This window comes from Salmo salar, chromosome 29, assembly GCF_965601325.2.
Source record: "Salmo salar chromosome 29, fSalSal1, whole genome shotgun sequence".
NCBI classification, from domain to species: Eukaryota; Metazoa; Chordata; class Actinopteri; order Salmoniformes; family Salmonidae; genus Salmo; species Salmo salar.
Genome location: NC_138319.1, coordinates 25,926,320 through 25,950,141, shown reverse-complemented (window position 1 = coordinate 25,950,141; position 23,822 = coordinate 25,926,320). Strand labels below are relative to the sequence as shown.

The 23,822-nt window shown below is 42.2% G+C and overlaps 2 protein-coding genes across 4 annotated transcripts in view; both read right to left on the bottom strand.

Annotated features, from left to right (window-relative positions):
* Positions 1–1,871, bottom strand: part of LOC106590420 (uncharacterized) — a 63,669-nt gene extending 61,798 nt beyond the window's left edge. For all 3 annotated transcript variants that reach the window (XM_045710534.2, XM_045710538.2, XM_045710536.2), the window contains exon 1: positions 1,769–1,871. The gene's annotated coding sequence lies outside the window, so the exon portion shown is untranslated. The remainder of the gene's footprint in view (positions 1–1,768) is intronic.
* An 862-nt stretch (positions 1,872–2,733) lies between these two features.
* The window catches only part of LOC145850282 (uncharacterized), a 42,386-nt gene continuing 21,297 nt past the window's right edge, over positions 2,734–23,822 (bottom strand). Inside the window, exons 3-4 of the mRNA XM_082970753.1 lie at positions 8,865–8,949; positions 2,734–3,456 (exon numbers count right to left, since the gene is read on the bottom strand). Coding sequence (XP_082826879.1) covers positions 2,740–3,456; positions 8,865–8,949 — 802 coding nt within the window. The 3' untranslated portion in view covers positions 2,734–2,739. The remainder of the gene's footprint in view (positions 3,457–8,864; positions 8,950–23,822) is intronic.

The window sequence follows — 23,822 nt, the reverse complement described above, 5'->3', positions numbered from 1 at the left end:
AAGTACGATCTTATGTCAATATAGGACTTGTTGTACTGTGGATATAGATACTTTTGTACCTGTTTCCTCCAGCATCTTCACAAGGTTCTTTGCTGTTGTTCTGGGATTGACTTGCACTATTCGCACCAAAGTACATTCATCTCTAGGAGACAGAACGCGTCTCCTTCCTGAGCGGTATGACGGCTGCATGGTCCCATGGTGATTATACTTGTGTACTATTGTTTGTACAGATGAACGTGGTACCTTCAGGTGCTTGAAAATTGTTCCCAAGGATGAACCAGACTTGTGGAGGTCTACAGTTTTTTTCAAAGGTCTTGGCTGATTTCTTTTGATTTAACCATGATGTCAAACAAAGAGGCACTGAGTTTGAAGGTAGGCCTTGAAATACATCCACAGGTACACCTCCAATTGACTCAAATTATGTCAATTAGCCTATCAGAAGCTTCTAAAGCCATGACATCATTTTCTGGAATTTTCCAAGCTGGTTAAAGGCACAGTCAACTTAGTGTATGTAAACTTCTGACCCACTGGAATTGTGATACAGTGAATTATAAGTGAAATAATCTGTCTGTAAACAATTGTTTGAAAAATTACTTGTGTTATGCACAAAGTAGATGTCCTCATCGACTTGCCAAAACTATAGTTTGTTAACAAGAAATTTGTGGAGTGGTTTTAATGACTCCAAGCTAAGTGTATGTAAACTTCCGACTTCAACTGTATATCTTTTTCAAGAACACATACATTAAAATCTACAGTACATATGATCTGAAAATGCATATATTACACAGCATATATTCTCTTCATAAAACTTCTGACTTCAACTGTATGTATGATGAAGTTGCTGATGCATATGGGAAGACTGTTTGTATAAATAACCCCATGCATGTTTTTCCATGTTGTTTGGGATTTGATAACAGGGTAAGACTGGTAGGCGTGGTGCAGCTCAAAAGAGCCCGTAACAACCCAGATGTGGTTGAAAACCACACCAGAGGATTCTGGGCCAGTGTGGTAGAAGTGGGGGAGTGGATGTGTATTTTGGGGGGCCACCGCTCTGTATTCTTTGCGTCATACTAGCCATGATGCAGAAACAGAAGGCATTCAACCCTGTCTCAGTACTATAGCATTCATATACAAGTCAACCGTGTACGTGTTGTTCTGAGGCTAATGTAGCATTAGTTGCTAACTAGCATTAGCAGCTAAACCTAAGGATATTGTAGCATTAGCTGCTAACTAGCTTTAGCAGCTAAACCTGATGATATTGTAGCATTAGCTGCTAACTAGCTTTAGCAGCTAAACCTGAGGGTAATGTAGCATTAGCCACTAACTAGCATTAGCAGCTAAACCTGAGGATATTGTAGCATTAGCAGAAGGATAGATGTCTCATGCTCTGGCACGCTGGTTTTAGGCCCTGAAAACCTGCCAAAAGTGCTAGATGACACACACAGGCATTTAATGGATGTTGTATAATAAATATTTATTAAACTGGTATTTGGATTAGACTAGCAGCATTGATATGCTCCTATCTGATAGCACTTTTTAGAGTAAAAAACAACAGAACAACAAAGAATTTCCTATAGGTTTCAGTGTCCTCCTGGTAACAGAACCAAGCGTTGGTTTCAGAGTGCCCTCCACGTGTGCTCTGATGTGTTAGTTAATGAAGGAGGTAGATGTATCCACAGTAATACTCTCCGGGTGGGTTTACACAGCGGAATAATGCAATCACACGGTCAGGCGAGTTGGCCCTGGGCAGTGAGTGGGGCTCGCTTACCTGGATCAGCAGTGGGTCAATGTGGAACATCTGGGACGATGGCGCCCGTAACCCTATCCTCCCCCTGGAGGACCTGCGGGCACTAAAATCAGATATGGTGAGAGCACATACAACAGGGGTGACAAACTCATTCCATGGAGGGCTGAGTGTCTGCTGGTTTTTGGTTTCTCCTTTCAGTGTGTCCAGTTAAGACCTAGTCAACCAGGTGAGGAGAGTTCCTAACTGATCAGTGACCTTATTTCATCAATATAGTACAAGGGAGGAGCGAAAACCCGGAGACACTCGGCCCTCCGTGGAATTAGTTAGACACATAACATACAGTAGAGTAAGGGCTGGATTCAATCCGTATCACTTTAGTATCGCGGAAGACCTGCATTAAAATGTAAAGGTAATTCCTGACATATGCAGCGTTTACCATGAGTGAAGTCTCAGCGATGGTGGGAACATTGCCTTTAATTGTTAATCGTGCTATGAAGCGGATCTTCAGCGCCAAGGACTGAATAGAGCCCCTAGTGTGTTGTATTGATGGGGACCCAAGACAAGAGACAATGTCATCAGTCTAAAGCAGTGTCCTTTCCTTTTCTCCTTTCCTTTGAACTGATTTGAAAACACTTGACAGCAGGACCTCCCTAGTAGGAATCCCCCATGTGGATTCACCCACACTGTCTTATGTAGCAGATAAGGGAAACGAGACGAGGAGAGGAAGCCAAATTAGACTATTGAGATGCACCCGAGGTAGATTTCTCACCTGATAGGAGTGTTGAATTCGTTTGGTGGCACATTTGGTCTCAGCATACTCTTGAGTCGAGGGGTTGGGACAGGGATGTTCACTGGCACCGCTTAACTGTTATATGTCATCTACATAAACTGAGGCTGGCCGTGTGAAGGCCCCTCGTGCACTTACCAGTTCTGTAGTGTGTGCATGTGTGGGTGTCATTATGAAAAGGTAGACATTCTGTACGTGTATTATTTCAATGTAGTCTGTGATACAGAAGAGAGATAAGGAGTTGATAAGACCAGATAAGAAGAAAGAGAGAGAAAGGAGCATACTGTATGTTGAGTGTGTATGTTTGTGTGTTGTGCAAACCCGTGATTTCGCTCAGTGACCAAAATGCACCCTCTGATTCACACACTCGTCCAGCTTTCACGCTCCACTTCTCTCTCTCTCTCTCTCTCTCTCTCTCTCTCTCTCTCTCTCTCTCTCTCTCTCTCTCTCTCTCTCTCTCTCTCTCTCTCTCTCTCTCTCTCTCTCTCTCTCTCTCTCTCTCTCTCTCTCTCTCTCTCTCTCTCTCTCTCTCTCTCTCTCTCTCTCTCTCTCTCTCTCTCTCTCTCTCTCTCTCTCTCTCTCTCTCTCTCTCTCTCTCTCTCTCTCTCTCTCTCTCTCTCTCACACACACTTTCCTCTCCTCCATTCCTCCACATTACGTAACATTGACAGACTCCCCACAACAGTACAAACAGGACACCCACACTAAGGTCAGGGGTGTGATGAGGTAACAAGGACAGGAAGAGGAAGGAGGGGAAAGAGGGGTAACCATGGAGACCAGAGGATATAGAGGAAGTGACCACACAGAAGCATACATTACTGATCTGCTCCTGTGTCTTCCTCAGTCTCTGTTGCTCTGGTGTGTCAGATACAATGCTGAAGCCTCTGCCTTTGCTATCCTCAAAGTCCTTTTTGTATTTCACCTGAAACAAGAGACAGCGATGAGATTTGAAAAACGACTTAGTCATAAAACTTTGCTATATGAAAATCCTTCCTTTCGACGGTGGTTCTAAGCTGCAACACAATAGTCTGACAAGTGTTGTGATGGGAAAGAGAGCCTGCTGTTTTGAACTGAAGATACCGGGGTAAAAAGAGGCTGGTCTAAATCAAATTAAGTGTTTTGTTTGGAAATAAGCCGGTTAGTTTAGGTGTTTTCTTGGTGCCATTTAATCTCTGAAAATATTTAAAATGACAGTTGTTTTGTAGTCCCTCTCATCGCTAAAGAGCAAGACAACAATTCCGACAAAATGATTCTTGATTCAAAGCCGTTCATCTTGTAGATACCCACACTATACAATAGCTTTGTGTAGGGAACATAGTAAATGCAAATTAGAATTAGAATTAAACCTTCATCTTTGACTATTGGAGTTTTGAGAGCATTATTCTCCAACACTTTGAAGTCTCATATCATGACATAAGCTTTTACATAAAGTATGATCGTTATCACCTGATCGTTATCTTATTGTGTGGAATAATTATACTTTGTCAAGGGCACACTAGGAATAATTCATACATCACTAGACTGCTAGCTATATAGGATAGTAAAGAAAAGCAAAGGGAAAGGGGGATACCTAGTCAGTTGTACAACTGAATACATTCAACTGAAAATGTGTCTTCCGCATTTAACCCAACCCCTCTGAATCAGAGAGGTGCTGCTTTAATCGACATCCACGTCATCGGCATAAATTATTACATATTCAACAAAATCTCTTTCTCTGAGCAATTGTATTAGTATAAAATAATATAATTTCAACAACAAAAAAGTGCATACAGTATAGCTCAGTATTTGAATAATTTATTTTATAGAGTCATTATTACTCATCATTATCAAGGGTGTCAATCATTTTACACCCTACTGTATAATTCATACAAACACGAACAGACAGAGCTAGGCTACTGAGGCCTACAATAATGAAGAGTGTAAACCTCATGGACAGAATGGGTTATTCATTTATCAGTCTACCCAAATGGCTTTAATGTACACGTTTCAGCTGATTTCTCTCAAAGTAGCCTATCAGTGGCGATATTCTGTCCTTCAGTATTAATAGTCTATTATTGCTACTGTTATGTAAGGCTCAACCTGTGATTTATGACTCATATCATTAGCATGTCAAATTAAAGCTAGAAAAACACAGGTTGATAAATATCCCAGACATTCATGTTTCTGGCTGAGGGACTGGCTGAGGTTCTCAGACAGCACAAGGGAATGGCTGGGACGAGGGGCAGTACGTTCCACTAAGCTTGCATACTCAGCAGGGCTAGAGAAAATGCCTGCATACCTACTACACGTAGCTAGAAGCTCACCAAGAGCTAGGGTTGGCCACCCTGTTACACATCAAGAACCATATGAATTAAATCCAGCAGTCTTCTCAGCTCTGGGATCTGCTGGGTGACTCACTGAAAAGTGTGAGATGTACAGCAGTGGAGGCTGCTGAGGAGAGGACGGCTCATAATAATGGCTGGAATGGAGCGGCATCAAACACAAACCATATGTTTTATGTATTTGACACCATTCCTGTCCTCGCCAATTAAGGTGCCACCAACCTCCTGTGATGTACAGATGTACATTACATAATAGATCCATTATGCAGACGTTTCATAGTGTACCAGTGTGCTTTGATGGAAACAGTCAGGTAGATACGTTAACAGAGCATCTCAATTGGTGTAAAAAAGGCTTGTGTTTATTTGTGGCTCTAGGGCAGGTGCTGTACGTGGTAAACAACAGTAGAATGGATGTGGTGAGAAAGGCATTGCTTTGCTCCTCCGTGATAGTCGATAAGCACAGTCCCTCACTCACACTGACCGCCAGAGAGACAGAGAGAAAGAGAGACACCGGTGTAAATTACTCTAGTAAATCTCTGATGGTAAATTATACTGTCAGGTAATAACAGTTCCTTTTATTACAGCATCCATGGCTGGTGCCAAGAGAGACGGCAATAATACACACAGATCTGGCTGTTGCTCTACACTGAGGATGTCCTCAGTCGGGTTTGAGGACAGGGATCGATATGAGTAGGCATCACCGACTGGGTTTGCAAAGAATTGTGGGCTGATTATAGAGGGGGGCATGGCCACCTCACATGGTTTCTCTGACACATAGCATCTCAGACCATCTGGTAACAGAGGGGGAAACTGCACGGCCATTGTCGGGGTGCTTGGCCGCCAGACAATAATGAGCAGGGGCCAACATGATCTCAGTGACTGTGTCAGGGTCACTCAGCCAGTTAGGACAGCACTCTGAGGGGACAGAGAGGGAGGATTATCCCAGGCCAGTTAACAGACAAAAGCTGTAAGTGCATCAGGAGTGAAGGCACCGATGCCACCACACACTCATAGGACAAAACACAAATGAGGATGAACACTCAATGTGCAAGAGCTAGTTCTGTCAGTGAGAGACTGGAGTGTTGGATAGACATCTGTATTTCGTGTGCGTGTGTGTGTGTGTGTGTGTGTGTGTGTGTGTGTGTGTGTGTGTGTGTGTGTGTGTGTGTGTGTGTGTGTGTGTGTGTATGTGTGTGAGAGAGAGATGCCCCTCTCCCTGGCCTGGGACATAGCCTGACTCCTTCTGGAGACCACTGAGTGGAAAGCTGTCCCTCAGTGAACCAACAATCTGCTGCCAAAACATGCTACCAAACATGACAGCTTCAGACAATGGTGATTTATAGTACGTTTTTTTGAAAATATTCAGTTGCCAGACATGCCCCAAAATGTGGTCTATTTTGTACAGTATGTCTGCATTGTTGTTCGGGCTACAACAAAGGAGAAGAAGGAGAAAAAAAAACAAGGGAAATCAGGCGTGAAAGGTGACATAAGAGTCAGACATTGTTGACCGACTCCTCTAGGGCATGGGCGGGGCGTTGCACCAGAAAGACTGACATGTTGTGTCTAGAAATTACCCAGATGTGAGCCAGTTTCAGGCTAAAAGCTAACAGCCATACCTAGAGAGCCTAGTTTAGAGGGAGTGAGTACAGTATGACTGTCCCCCTGACATAGAAGACAACTTGTTCTGACAATGTCCTCTATACTACTTCATCTCTCCACCCTCACTTAACAGGCTGTCTGATTTTCTAGTGTAGGCCCAAGTTACAGCAAATATCACACCAAATGTTAGTCACCGAATTAAGGTTGTAATATAGCATATCCTTCACATGACCCATCAATTTAGACAAGTGTGTCAGGTAAGCTTCATCTAATAATTATACAATATTTATACTATATTTTTATCTGGGCACTTCCTGTTTTTGATAGTGCTACTGTGCAGGTAACCATTTCACTGTACCATTTACACCTTCTGTATCCTGTGCATGTGACAAATAAACTTCAATTTACTTGATATAGTGTGTGTTTACCAGACAGGTTAATGTGAAGAACAACATGATTTGCACCAAAGTCAGATTAGGATATAGGCCAAGGTCTAGACTCGTATCTTTACCTGGAGTTTTTCCTTATTGTAGGCTACTACTTTTACCACTTTAGTCTTAATCTTTGGTTGTTTACTAAACTACTCACTCTGTTTAGCACATGGCCTCATATGTAAATCCTTAAAGAGATGGGTGGGGCTAAGGCGTGTGAACGATACCGATTGGGTTTAGACAAAGAAGAGCTCTCCAGTAGGTGTACCAAACATTCAAGGGCCATTTTCTCAAAAGTGGGGTTAAAATTGTATCAACTTTCAAAAGCAGAATTACTTTCCCATTGTTCCTCAACTGCAGTGTATGATATACCATTTTCTAGCTCAGAGTCTCTACTGGTCACATAGAGACTGATATACAATTTTCAATCTCAGAGTCTCTACCGATCCCCGCATTAGCCTCATGCTCCCTCTACTTTGTCTCCCTGCTTCTGCTCATATCCTGTCATCAAAATAATAAAAATACCTAAGGAGATCGGAATTCTGTTCTCCTTAAAAAAATACTTTAAAAAAGATTGTGATGCACCGAAAAGAAACAGGTAGAAACAATTACTGGTGTAGTTCGAAATTAGGAGTAGGAATGTTAAAATAGATACTCCAACAACAATTTTTTAAACACTTGATCCTATCTCTTTGGGGCCATGTAAATAGAACCAGTGGAGCCAGAGCCCTATCGGCCCCTTAGATTAGTTACCTCAAGCTTAAATAACCAAATTACTGACGCGCCACCGCCTTTGAGAATGTGCTCCAAAAAACAGGCCAAAGAATGGATTGCTTGTGTGCGAAGCAGAGACAAGATGGTATTTTCCTATCCACTGGTTGTTACAGTGTGTGTGCAATAAACCCTAATCCACTGATACAGTTGGATGAATGTTGACATACAGTAAAGTGATTGTGTGTGGCTCAGTTGCATGGCAATGCCAATATCAGGATTGTAGGTTCGATTCTCACTGGGGCCACCTACACAAAAATGTATGCACGCACTACTGTAAGAATAAAAAACCTCTGCTAAATGGCACGTATAAGTAACTAACAATCAAATGTTCTGTAATTATAGAGTACATCATTTGATCAGTGGCTATGGATACATGAGCCTATGTGAGAGTGGGGGAATGGAAGCTGCTGATGATTAATAAAAGTTATACAATCCCATAATCTGTATGAAGAGGATGATGAGAGTACCTTGATGATTCTGATAGTCAGAAGCTCATCATTACAGAGGAATCGCTGAGAGTCTTGCTTGTGAATACATATAAAGCTATCCGTGTCTCCAGGCACATGATTGATGCCTTTAGATGATCCGCAGTGTTTATGACTGCAGAATGAAAGCAATACAGCTCTCTGTAGACTGGAGATTCAGGGTAAACTAAATCAGACAGATCCTGTGACCTCCTTCCTTCCTTCCTTCCTTCCTTCCTTCCTTCCTTCCTTCCTTCCTTCCTTCCTTCCTTCCTTCCTTCCTTCCTTCCTTCCTTCCTTCCTTCCCTCTCCTCCCTCCTCCCTCCCCTCCCTCCCACCCTCCCTTCCTTCCTTCCTTCCCTTCCCTCCCCCACCTCCTTCTCCCTCCCTCCTTCTCTTTGACGTTCCTGTCTCTTCCTTTTGGCTGTGTTCTGAGCCAAAGGACTGGCACGTGGACAGACACCCAGTGTGTCTGTGTTTCTTTGACAGATGGGCCCTGGCTGTGTGTCCCAGTACAGGCAAGTTAGGGATCTGACAGCCAGATACAGGCAGAAAGGGAGGTCTAGTAAAGGAGCAAAACATGGGAGTGGCGTTTCACTGGTGTGGCTACATATTACACCTTTGTGACGACATAGAAGTTTGGATCCTCTAGTTCCTTCATTATTACGATGTGTTTTCCAGCCCAGCACCTGAAAGTGATGTGAATTTGACAACATACACAAAAATTGAAGGCCATCTCACCTGGCTCTGCAATTCACTCTGATGTCTCAGTCTCAAGTTCTCTGGGGTGTCAGTCACAATGGTGAAGGACTGCTTGGGGTAGTGCCTGGAGAGAGAGAGGGTAGGGAGGTACATATGTGAATATTGAACTACTACTATGAGAAGACGATTCCTCTCCTTTGCACACATTATTTTCTCTAATAATCTAATGGCAAAGAATGGAGACATTTTCATGTTTACCGTCCTTAACATTAAAGTAGGAAGTCAGCTAATTGATTCCCAAAAGTTGAAGTGTCATGTATATTTGAGTGCAAGGTTGTCTCCTAGATTTTGGTTTTTCACAAAGGATCTAGCTTTTCAGACCCACAATTACAACAACTGGGTCCTATTGGCATATGGGCAACTTTTAAGAACAATCATCAAGTAAAATGCTCCCAATAAACATCCCCCAAAATCCCAGATATACACTGTGCTGAGAATAGAACATGTAAAATGTGAATAGAACTTAACAGGCACAGGCAATACTTGCTAAAACAATTGCCTATTGAAAAGTCTAAAAGCGGAAAGTTCAGCTATGACCTGATGACAACATTGAAAAAGGAGACTTTGAATGACCTGAACAAAGGTAACAAACATATCACTGTTACCTGGGAAACCCTTGGCTCTGCCCACAGCCTTTTGGTTTGAATGATGGCTGGCAGGCAGGCAGGCGCACACACACACACACACACACACACACACACACACACACACACACACACACACACACACACACACTGGTCTTCTTGAGCTTCAAGATTGCATGTTTGGTCCAAGTAAAGTGCAAATTGGTTCAATAAAGCTTATTGTTAAATTAGTGTATGAAGAAAATATAAAGTAAAAGTCTATGGTTGGATAGGGTTCATGGAAATCACACCTAAACTATCCCTCTGATGTCCAGTGAGGAAATAGGAGGCTGGATCTGTGTCTGTGTTTGAAAGGGTGCTGGAAGGGGATGAAGGGCCCTTGAATGTGTTTGCCTGGGAGGGATAGAGGGACAGGGGTAGGAAAGAATGGAGGGATGAAGGGATGAAGTGGTTGACTAAGGATGCCAGGGGGAGCTGGCAGAAGTCCCAGACTGTACACATGGGAGTCTAGAGAGAACATCAAAAACAGAGAGATGGACAGAGTACTGAGAGAGAGAGAAGGCCAGATAGTGAGAGATGGACAGAGGACTGAGAGAGAGAGAGAAAGAGAGAGAGAGAGAGGGGCCAGATAGTGAGTGAAATGGACAAAGTACTGAGAGAGGGCCAGATAGTGAGAGAGATGGACAGAATACTGAGAGAGGGCCAGATAGTGAGAGAGATGGACAGAGTACTGAGAGAGAGAGCCAGATAGTGAGTGAAATGGACAGAGTACTAAGAGAGAGAGAGCCAGATAGTGAGAGAGATGGACAGAGTACTAAGAGAGAGAGAGAGCTAGATAGTGAGAGAGATGGACAGAGTACTAAGAGAGAAAGAGAGACAGATAGTGAGAGAGATGTACAGAGTACTGAGAGAGGGCCAGAGAATGAGCGAGATGGACAGAGTACTGAGAGAGAGAGGGACAGATAGTGAGAGATATGGACAGAGTACTGAGAGAGAGAGAGGGACAGATAGTGAGAGATATGGACAGAGTACTGAGAGAGAGAGGGACAGATAGTGAGAGAGATCAGTTGATTGTTGTAGATGACTGAGAAAGTGATAGAGGCTGAACGAGAGAGATGGAGGAGATCTCTTTCAGCACAGTTCCAACAGCTATGATGGATGTGTAACCAGGCCAGCTCCGCTCAGTGGTGTGAAAAGCTCTTAGTAGTAGCTAAAGTTGTTGAGTATACATGTTGATGAGTTTATTGTATGAATAATATTGGGTTAATTTCTCTTTCATATTTCTGCAGGTTTTGCGATTTCCACAAATAAACTTAAAATAATATTTGTTCTAAGACATCAAAAACCTACAATGGTAGATTGTAAACAACCATTCTCTTAACAATAACCACAAGGCTGGGGTTACATAGACCAGGTTTTTCACACTGAATGCTTGTTACTACTGTTGTAGGCCCCATCTGTCTAACTTTCCTTATTTAAAACAGTCTGGCAGAACACCAAGCAAACACTTGTGTAAACATTTTAAGTATTGGAATGAAGCTTGTGAACGGGAAGGTAAAAAGCGGCTTATTTAAGTTGAACATGCAAAGTACTGGAACATCGCTCACTAAATGTAGGGGTAAAGAGAGGTACTGGAAGTAAGGGGTTGGTGCCCACAGGTTCTTTACAGACGGGTTTCCCAGGTCTAAAAACAGTAGAGCGACATAGTCTCAATGGTCTAGCGATCAGTGGCGCTGCCCTCAGAACGCACACGTAACAGTGCTGGGGTGGGTTCAAATCTGACCCACTGCCTACACTCCCTACTCCAGTCTTCAACTGGCTGTCCAATTGATAAAATACCAACTCCTTAAAAGGCTGGAGAGCTGTCATTCAGAACAGTGCTGAGAGGATCCACTAAACTGGAGCTCTTGTTGTTTCAGGGGCTCTGCTTCCCATTCTCTTTCAGTCTCATTCCCTGCCATCTTTCTCGAAGAGTTTTGCTGCCAATATACCCATCAACCTTTCTTTTGTGGTTTTCCTTTCTTACACGGTACAGAATTTGATCAATGTGTTTTCCTGCTACCTGTCTAAAATACCCGACCCCTCAGTATGACCTCAGTATGACCCTAACGACAGCACAGAACACTCACTTAGCAAGAGCTAACTTGTGTTGTAATGAAACAAAACAGGCTTTGTCACTTTTCATAAGATTTCCCAACTGGAGAGCAGCGAGCAGCTATAGGATGGGAGAGGGAATTTGAATAGATGTCTGTTAACAATGACGTTGTGGAAGCAATCATTTGGGGCATTATTCTACCACTACAGTACAAATTAAAGCCCCTGACTATTAGCTTATCCATGTGGCTCAATGGGTTAGACATTAAACAGCGATTGTGGGTGTGATAAGGGGTACATTGTAAGTTGTTCTGAGTAAGAAAGAACATTTGCTAAAATGGTCATCTCGTTGTATTTTAAATTTGTGTTACTGTTCTTGTCTATCAGTGTATCAGTGTTTTGCTATATGACATGTTTTTTGTTTTTGTGTGGACCCCAGGAAGAATAGCTGCTGTTTTGGCAAAAGCTAACTGGGATTCGAATAAACCATTGAACCATTTCCCCTCTCATAAGATCCTCTGAACAACAAAGGGAGCAATGTTAGATGATGAGTCAAGACCTTCAGAGTACAGTATATTGACCATACACTAACATTACAGAGCTTCACTGGAGTACAGTAGACTGACCTCCCACTAACATTACAGAGATTCACTAGAGTACAGTAGACTGACCTCCCACTAACATTACAGAGATTCACTAGAGTACAGTAGACTGACCTCCCACTAACATTACAGAGATTCACTAGAGTACAATATACTGACCTCCCACTAACATTACAGAGCTTCACTAGAGTACAGTATACTGACCTCACACTAACATTACAGAGATTCACTAGAGTACAGTATACTGACCTCACACTAACAGAGCTTCACTAGAGTACAGTATACTGACCTCACACTAACATTACAGAGCTTCACTAGAGTACAGTATACTGACCTCACACTAACATTACAGAGCTTCACTAGAGTACAGTATACTGACCTCACACTAACATTACAGAGCTTCACTGGAGTACAGTATACTGACCTCACACTAATAGAGCTTCACTAGAGTACAGTATACTGACCTCACACTAACATTACAGAGCTTCACTAGAGTACAGTATACTGACCTCACACTAACATTACAGAGCTTTACTGGAGTACAGTAGACTGACATCACACTAACATTACAGAGCTTCACTAGAGTACAGTAGACTGACCTCACACTAACATTACAGAGCTTCACTAGAGTATAGTATACTGACCTCACACTAACATTACAGTACTTCAATGGAGTACAGTAGACTGACCTCACACTAACATTACAGAGCTTCACTAGAGTACAGTAGACTGACCTCACACTAACATTACAGAGCTTCACTAGAGTCCAGTATACTGACCTCACACTAACAATACAGAGCTTCACTAGAGTACAGTATACTGACCTCACACTAATAGAGCTTCACTAGAGTCCAGTATACTGACCTCACACTAATAGAGCTTCACTAGAGTCCAGTATACTGACCTCACACTAATAGAGCTTCACCAGAGTACAGTATACTGACCTCACACTAATAGAGCTTCACCAGAGTACAGTATACTGACCTCACACTAACAGAGCTTCACTAGAGTACAGTATACTGACCTCACACTAACAGAGCTGCACTAGAGTACAGTATACTGACCTCACACTAACAGAGCTTCACTAGAGTACAGTATACTGACCTCACACTAATAGAGCTTCACTAGAGTCCAGTATACTGACCTCACACTAATAGAGCTTCACCAGAGTACAGTATACTGACCTCACACTAACAGAGCTTCACTAGAGTACAGTATACTGACCTCCCACTAACATTACAGAGATTCACTAGAGTACAGTATACTGACCTCACACTAACATTACAGAGCTTCACTAGAGTACAGTATACTGACCTCCACACACACATTACAGAGATTCACTAGAGTACAGCATACTGACCTCACACTAACATTACAGAGCTTCACTAGAGTACAGTAGACTGACCTCCCACTAACATTACAGAGATTCACTAGAGTACAGTATACTGACCTCACACTAACAGAGCTTCACTAGAGTACAGTATACTGACCTCCCACTAAAATTACAGAGATTCACTAGAGTACAGTATACTGACCTCACACTAACAGAGCTTCACTAGAGTACAGTATACTGACCTCCCACTAACATTACAGAGATTCACTAGAGTACAGTATACTGACCTCACACTAACAGAGCTTCACTAGAGTACAGTATACTGACCTCCCACTAACATTACAGAGATTCACTAGAGTACAGTATACTGACCTCACACTAACATTACAGAGCTTCACTAGAGTACAGTATACTGACCTCACACTAACAGAGCTTCACTAGAGTACAGTATACTGACCTCACACTAATAGAGCTTCACTAGAGTCCAGTATACTGACCTCACACTAATAGAGCTTCACTAGAGTACAGTATACTGACCTCACACTAACATTACAGAGCTTCACTAGAGTACAGTATACTGACCTCACACTAACATTACAGAGCTTCACTAGAGTACAGTATACTGACCTCACACTAACATTACAGAGCTTCACTGGAGTACAGTATACTGACCTCACACTAACAATACAGAGCTTCACTAGAGTACAGTATACTGACCTAACACTAACATTACAGAGCTTCACTGGAGTACAGTAGACAGACCTCACACTAACATTACAGAGCTTCACTAGAGTACAGTAGACTGACCTCACACTAACATTACAGAGCTTCACTAGAGTCCAGTATACTGACCTCACACTAACAATACAGAGTTTCACTAGAGTACAGTATACTGACCTCACACTAATAGAGCTTCACTAGAGTCCAGTATACTGACCTCACACTAATAGAGCTTCACTAGAGTACAGTATACTGACCTCACAATAACATTACAGAGCTTCACTAGAGTCCAGTATACTGACCTCACACTAACATTAGAGCTTCACTAGAGTACAGTATACTGACCTCACACTAATAGAGCTTCACTAGAGTCCAGTATACTGACCTCACACTAACATTACAGAGCTTCACTAGAGTACAGTATACTGACCTCACACTAACAATACAGCACTTCACTAGAGTCCAGTATACTGACCTCACACTAATAGAGCTTCACTAGAGTCCAGTATACTGACCTCACACTAATAGAGCTTCACTAGAGTACAGTATACTGACCTCACACTAACATTACAGAGCTTCACTAGAGTACAGTATACTGATCTCACACTAACAATACAGAGCTTCACTAGAGTACAGTATACTGACCTCACACTAATAGAGCTTCACCAGAGTACAGTATACTGACCTCACACTAATAGAGCTTCACCAGAGTACAGTATACTGACCTCACACTAACATTACAGAGCTTTACCAGAGTACAGTATACTGACCTCACACCAGCATTACAGAGCTTCACTAGAGTACAGTATACTGACCTCACACTAATAGAGCGTCACTAGAGTACAGTATACTGACCTCACACTAACAATACAGAGCTTCACTAGAGCACAGTATACTGACCTCACACTAACAATACAGAGCTTCACTAGAGCACAGTATACTGACCTCACACCAACATTACAGAGCTTCACTAGAGTACAGTATACTGACCTCACACTAATAGAGCTTCACTAGAGTACAGTATACTGACCTCACACTAACAATACAGAGCTTCACTAGAGCACAGTATACTGACCTCACACCAACATTACAGAGCTTCACTAGAGTACAGTATACTGACCTCACACTAATAGAGCTTCACTAGAGTACAGTATACTGACCTCACACTAACAATACAGAGCTTCACTAGAGCACAGTATAATGACCTCACACTAACAATACAGAGCTTCACTAGAGCACAGTATACTGACCTCACACTAATAGAGCTTCACTAGAGTACAGTATACTGACCTCACACTAACATTACAGAGCTTCACCAGAGTACAGTATACTGACCTCACACTAACATTACAGAGCTTCACTAGAGTCCAGTATACTGACCTCACACTAATAGAGCTTAGCTAGAGTCCAGTATACTGACCTCACACTAACATTACAGAGCTTCACCAGAGTCCAGTATACTGACCTCACACTAACATTACAGAGCTTCACTAGAGTCCAGTATACTGACCTCCCACTAACATTACAGAGCTTCACTAGAGTCCAGTATACTGACCTCACACTAATAGAGCTTCACCAGAGTACAGTATACTGACCTCACACTAACATTACAGAGCTTTACCAGAGTACAGTATACTGACCTCACACTAACATTACAGAGCTTCACTAGAGTCCAGTATACTGACCTCACACTAACATTACAGAGCTTCACTAGAGTCCAGTATACTGACCTCACACTAATAGAGCTTCACTAGAGTACAGTATACTGACCTCACACTAATAGAGCTTCACTAGAGTACAGTACATTGACCTCACACTAATAGAGATTCACTAGAGTACAGTACATTGACCTCACACTAACATTATAGAGCTTCACTAGAGTACAGTATACTGACCTCACACTAATAGAGCTTCACTAGAGTACAGTACATTGAACTCACACTAACATTACAGAGCTTCACTAGAGTACAGTATACTGACCTCACACTAATAGAGCTTCACCAGAGTACAGTATACTGACCTCACACTAACATTACAGAGCTTCACTAGAGTCCAGTATACTGACCTCACACTAACATTACAGAGCTTCACTAGAGTACAGTATACTGACCTCACACTAATAGAGCTTCACTAGAGTACAGTACATTGACCTCACACTAACATTACAGAGCTTCACTAGAGTACAGTATACTGACCTCACACTAATAGAGCTTCACTAGAGTCCAGTATACTGACCATACACTAACAATACAGAGCTTCACTAGAGTACAGTATACTGACCTCACACTAACATTACAGAGCTTTACCAGAGTACAGTATACTGACCTCACACTAACAATACAGAGCTTCACTAGAGTACAGTATACTGACCTCACACTAACAATACAGAGCTTCACTAGAGTACAGTATACTGACCTCACACTAACATTACAGAGCTTCACTAGAGTACAGTATACTGACCTCACACTAATAGAGCTTCACTAGAGTCCAGTATACTGACCTCAAACTAACATTACAGAATCTTCATTGTCTGAAAAGACACAGACAGGCAGCCCCATGGGAGTACACAGTTAACCACAGCCTAGGTCAACTCAAACCATAGAAAGCCACCCAAAAGACCCACTACTTTTCAGTGTGTTGTTGCGGATAAGACATATCTATGGAAGGCTTTACCACTGTTATTGTGTATTGGTGACCCTAATAAAGTCTGTCAATATGTAACATCACTTTCCACACAGCAATTACTTCCTGTTGAGATCCCTCAACACGTCTCTAGAGGACGAGCTACACAATACGGGGAGGATGAGAAACAAGAGGACCAATGAAGTGCATCGACTCTTCTGTTTCTCTTCCTCTATTTCAAGCTCATTTTCACCTAGCCTAGAGGTTCCAAGTACTGCTGCTTGTTTTTTTTATCACCACACACCTGGTGTCCCAGGTCTGAACCAGTCACTACACCACTCTGTTTATGTCACGGCTCTCAAACAGTTCCTCATTAGAGGTTTGGCCCCTCAGGCCAGGAGTTCAATAGTCCTGCCACAGGGCATCTAAAAGACGTCAAGAAAGACAGGCAAACAACTTGGTCCTAGTGGTACTATTCCGGAAAACCAAACCTGTAGGTAGAGTGCCTTCAAAACAAGCATTCTCTCTCTCTGTCACAGGAGCGGAGGCTCAGAGAAAGGTTTCATGTGGGGCTTTGGTTACCGTCTCTTGGGCATGGACAGCTAAAAGACCTGGGGAGAGGAGAGAGTGTATGTGTGGGTGGCCTCTGTGTATAAATGAGTATGTGTGGGAGCTCTGTCCTCTACAGGTCCTCTGTTTAGCTGCCTCTACCTCCCCCTCTCCAGGCCTAGAGTTACACATCAGTGGCCCCAGTCTCCATTGACAACGCTGGACACTTTGTTTGGGCGGCGCAACCCAATCCCCTGAAACAAAGGCCCACTCAGTGGGATGTCAAACACTTGCTCGGCAGCCAAGGTACCTCTTCCTTGGCCAGAACAAAAAAGAAAGGTACAATAAGCTATTTATCCCTGGACTACAGAATTAAAAAACCTCCTTGAATGTGAGATCCCCCATTTTTTTTTCTTCCTGTTTGTATTTCATTTACTTTGAGGTTCTTACCATGTCCATTTTTTTCCATCTGGTACGAATATTGCTATATTGGAGCAGAATGGAGACAACAATCAGTTTGACCTTGAAAGAAATATGTGAATGCCACAACAAAATGAGCACAAATAACCTCTGTTATATACGTGTTGCCACAACAGCTAAACACAAGTAACCTCTTAATAAGAACCAACCTGGGTATACAGACAGGAATATACAGGCCAAAGCACATCCACTCGCTATGGTAACAATGTTTTTACTTTATCCGAGCCCATCTGATTCAACCAATTCATGACTTGATGACCAGGGGAATCTAGTGTGTTAGTTCTGCAATAGATCAAATAAGTCTAACAACTGGGGGTAGTTGAGGAGAGGTTTGGGACACACTACAGTATCTAATATAGGTATTTCAGTGAAAATACCTATATTTTCTGTCACTTTCTCCTGCCTCGTAACACAAGTTTCCAATTGGCTTATTCCACCCCTCTCCTCTCCACTGTGACTCTTTCCCAGGTTGTTATTCAGAAAGAGAACGTTCTCAAACTGACCTTGTAAAATAAAGTTGAATGCATAATGTGTTGGCTCAGGACAGATCCAGAGAAATGGGATCGTTAAGAGGAGGGAAATATACGATGACTTGGCTTGATGCCCTTTACTGTGGGAGGGATTCTTAACCCAGGAAACAGAGCAAAAGTCAGTTCAAACGAAGCATGAGGGCACACTGCTCACACACACACACACACACACACTTTTCATGCTGACTTGAACACAGACATACTATATAACCATCCAAATATGCACTAACTAGCATGACCTCTATCAAAAATGGACCCCCACACCAACGCCCGCACAGACACACACAGTATTCTTCTGAGTGCTGCAGCCTGCATTACAGTGCATTCAGAAAGTATTCAGACCCCTTCCCTTTTTTCACATTTTGTTACGTTACAGCCTTATTCAAAAATTGATCAAATAAAACATTTTCCTCATCAATCTGCACACAATACCCCATAATGACAAATCGAAAACAGAAATACCTTATTCACATACAGTTGAAGTCGGAAGTTTACTTACACCTTCGCCAAATACATTTAAACTCAGTTTTTCACAATTCCTGACATTTAATCCTAGCAAAAAAATCCCTGTTTTAGGTCAGTTAGGATCAAGACTTTATTTTAAGAATGTGAAATGTCAGAATAATAGTTGAGAGAATGATTTATTTCAGCTTTTATTTCTTTCATCACATTCCCAGTGGGACAGAAGTTTACATACATTGAATTTGGTAGCATTGCCTTTAAATTGTTTAACTTGGTTCAAACGTTTCGGGTAGCCTTCCACAAGCTTCCCACAATAAGTTGGGTGAATTCCTCCTGACAGAGCTGGTGTAACTGAGTCAGGTTTGTAGGCCTCCTTGCTCGCACATGCTTTTTCAGTTCTGCCCACAAATTTTCTATAGGATTGAGGTCAGGGCTTTGTGATGGCCACTCCAATACCTTGACTTTGTTGTCCATAAGCCATTTTGCAACAACTTTGGAAGTATACTTGGGGTCATTGTCCATTTGGAAGACCCATTTGCGACCAAGCTTTAACTTCCCGACTGATGTCTTGAGATGTTGCTTCAATATATTCACAATTTTCCTCCCTCATGATGCCATCTATTTTGTGAAGTGCGCCAGTCCCTCCTGCAGCAAAGCACCCTCGGAACATGATGCTGCCACCCCCGTGCTTCACAGTTGGGATGGTGTTCTTCAGCTTGCAAGCCTCCCCCTCTTTTCTCCAAACATAATGGTGGTCATTATGGCCAAACAGTTCTATTTTTGTTTCATCAGACCAGAGGACATTTCTCCAAATAGTACGATCTTTATTCCTATGTGCAGTTGCAAACTGTATGTAGTCTGGCTTTTTATTGGCGGTTTTGGAGCAGTGGCTTCTTCCTTGCTGAGCGGACTTCCAGGTTATGTTGATATAGGACTCTCAGACTTGTGGAGGTCTACAATTTTTTTTCTGAGGTCTTGGTTGATTTCTTTTGATTTTCCAATGATGTCAAGCAAAGAGGCAGGTACATCAGGTACATCTCCAATTGACTCAAATTATGTCAATTAGCCTTGTGATACAGAATTGTGATACAGTGAATTATAAGTGAAATAATCTGTCTGTAAACAATTGTTGGAAAAATTACTTGTGTCATGCACAAAGTAGATGTCCTAACCAACTTGCCAAAACTATAGTTTGTTAACAAGAAATTTGTGGAGTGGTTGAATAACGAGTTTTAATGACTCCAACATAAGTGTATGTAAACTTCCGACTTCAAATGTAACTATTTGTTCAGCACATTTGAAATGTACAGCGACAGAATTCAGAATATGGGCCGTTCTTACAGTGTTCTCCCTGTACACCAAGTCAGAACTGTAGGATAAATAAAGAGGGCATATAAGCAGACAATGAATGCTCTTCCAATATTCAATGATTACATTTCTCTAAAACAGGCTATAGGCTACATGTGCACCACCAAGTCAAAACAGTAGGTGAAATTAAGAGGGGAAAAGGTACCAAATTATTAGGGTGAGGCATATGGGCTACTAACAGCTTACTACAAAACATACACTTAGTATTACTTTCTTAGCTACAGTATACATATCTCCCTGGCATATTACATCATTTATGCAGCAGCATACAATACATTTTTGGACTTGTTGTGCTGTGCTCACTTGAACAGGAAGGTGGCGCGGCGGTCCTTCGTGGGCAAATTGGGCCATCAAATTTTGTCAACAAAGTCTGGCATTCTCTGGATTTATGGTGCTTTCAAGACAACTGGGAACTCTGAAAAAAACAAGGTTGAATCATGATGCCGTCAGTGATCTTCAGGTCGTAGCTCTAGAAAGAGGCCCGAATTGCCGACTTGCAATTCTGAGTTGGATGACCGTTTAAAATGTATTTTCCCAGTCAGAGCTCGTTTTTTCCCCAAGTTTCCAGTTGTCTTGAAATCACTGAAGTCAGATTTCCCAGTTCCGAGTTTCCAGTTGTTTTGAGCACGGCAGAAGTCATGCTGGATGTTTATTCTTTTAAGCTTGGAAAAGAGACCCTTAAACCCAGACTTGGGACCACACACCCACCTCACTGAATAGCAGGCTAGTGATTGCTTTGCAATGCTTGCAGTTAGCCACTGATTCCTTCCAAACCACTCATTGTTGAATTTGCGATTTCCAACTTGTTGTGTAATGTTTATGTCCAATGGCCGATGAGCACAGATACATTTTAGCTATAATTTATCTTCATTATTTTCCTGAATGATGGGTCACCAATGGTTGATTGCCATTGTACATAAACACTGGGAACACACTAGTTGAATCAACGTTGTTTCAACTTCATTTCAATATAATTACGTTGCACCAATGTGGAATAGAAGTTCCTTTGACATCTGTGCACAGTGGGTAGTCCCTGTAGAACTAAAGTATACTTTCAAATAAACACTAAGTGACAAACGATTGGGATGAAAATGGTCTCCCGTAGCAACGGCTCACACATACACGTCTCTTTCAACCCTGAGAATTCACTGGTGTATATACTGAATGGGACTATTTTAGAAACAAGTTTATTAGGCAGGGTAGGTGTGGAGTGGGTCTTGTAAGTCTCTCTTGTACCTCTGCACACACAATAACACTTTTGCTCCTCACAGCAGGGCAGAAAAACATGGCTGCCAACCAGGTGTGCGTGGTCTAATTAGAAGAGTCAGGGTCAATGTGGGGAGCTGTTGTTGACATCGGTACAGCTCACCCCCCCCTTTCTCTCTCTCTCTCTCTCTCTCCCTCACTGTCTGTCTTTCCCTCTGTCTCCAGATCATCCATCTATCAGGGATGGCTCATTACTCACCTCTCTCTCTCTGTGTTTTGGATGAATAAGTGAGGAGAGTCTATGGGATACCAAGCTTCAGTCATGAATCAGCTTGCTACTCACTGTAAACAAATCTGGCAACCCATCTACCTCTGCCTTGAACCCAACACCTTGGGTTTGCGTCTCTCAATTGTCTAAGGTGTCTTCCTCTTTCCATATTTCCTCCTTCTTCTGCTTCATCAAATGACTGATAGAAAGATGTCTAGAATTAGATTTTCACTTGTCCAGTTCTTAAAGGAGCAGTAGGCAGCTTTTTGGGCGACCCTACCAAATTCACGTAGAAATGCGAACCATTTTCATTTTAGCAACCAGGAAATGGCGGAGTGATTTCAGCCTATTGTACCTTAAAATATCAATGTACAGTAGATGGATGGAAGGAGACAAGGAGCAGAGGCTACTGTCAAATGGAACCCCATTACTGATGAAGAGCCAAACTAACCTAGCTAAAGAGGACCCAACAATGGGCATTTTGACATTTGACCTTTAGCAATGTGCATATTTCTCATCTCCAACATGCATTACTCTCTGTCGTAATCTAAAAATGCATTACTCTCTGTCGTAATCTAACAATGCATTACTCTCTGTCGTGATCTAACAATGCATTACTCTCTGTCGTGATCTAACAATGCATTACTCTCTGTCGTGATCTAACAATGCATTACTCTCTGAAGTAATCTAACAATGCATTACTCTCTGTCGTAATCTAACAATGCATTACTCTCTGTCGTAATCTAACAATGCATTACTCTCTGTCGTAATCTAACAATGCATTACTCTCTGTCGTGATCTAACAATGCATTACTCTCTGTCGTAAACAAACAATGCATTACTCTCTGTCGTAATCTAACAATGCATTACTCTCTGTTGTGATCTAACAATGCATTACTCTCTGTCGTGATCTAACAATGCATTACTCTCTGTCGTAATCTAACAATGCATTACTCTCTGTCGTAAACAAACAATGCATTACTCTCTGTCGTAATCTAACAATGCATTACTCTCTGTCGTAATCTAACAACGCATTACTCTCGTTGATAATTGGCACTGGAGAAGTGTTATAGCTAATTACACATAACGCATCACTTCCGTTTGATAATGTTATCAATTTCTACTTCAAGGCTTTGCGTGAGTGTGCGCTCATAACCCCTGGCGAATAAATAAATAAAAACAGCACTGAGTAAATTACAAAACGCTAAATGGGTCTTTGCATCCCCCTGGTAAGACAGAAACCGATCCCAAACTGCTTGATTTACATGACTGAAGCATTTTGTTCTCACATGCGTGTCAGACCTAAATATAACCCCTCGTGTCCTTTCAGACACCGTTTCCAATAATACACTCAGAGACATCCTGTTCACATCGAAAGTTTGCTTATTATTCGGGTGAAACGGCAGAGATTTACAATGCTCTGACGCTGGCGTATTGTGAGGACCGATGTGGAGGGCATTGTTTAAATGTTACTGTGGCATTATCATGCGGTCTGTGGGTGACCCTCCCAGTCTGCAGTAGCACTAGGTTGGTCCTATTCTGCGTTGTTTTGGTTTGGTTTCCTGAGCGAGAGAGAAGAAAATGGTTGCTTTGATGTCCGGCGGCGGGGGTTGGTGGGGGTTCCAACTTCCTGTTACCTTGGCCTGGTGGGATATAACAAAGGGAGCCACAGACGGCCATCCCCGTCAATGTTCTTTTTTTGAACACACACAAAGACAAATGCATGTCCACGACACCACTGTCCATACCTTGTTAAACAATGCTGAGTGAATTATCACCGACAGGGTGAATCTGATGTTCTCCCTCTCTTGGCGGTTCTATGACTGCACTCTGAGACAACTTATTTCAATCCTAATGCTGTTATCTCCCATGTATGGAATATGACTTTCACATTCATCATTCAAAATGCCATGTCAGTGAAGCAACATTTTTCCACTGACCAGTCACCCTCTATAGGCACCTGATGGGAGAGGTGTTGATAAAACTGTGTGACTTCTAGAAGCTGAAATAAAACCTTCCAAGTACGTGTCATCTAGTCCAGGTAAATCCATCTGTACAAGATGGTCTCTTTGTACTCTTCTCACAAGCAAACCCTTCTCGTCAGTTGTGTGATGCTCAG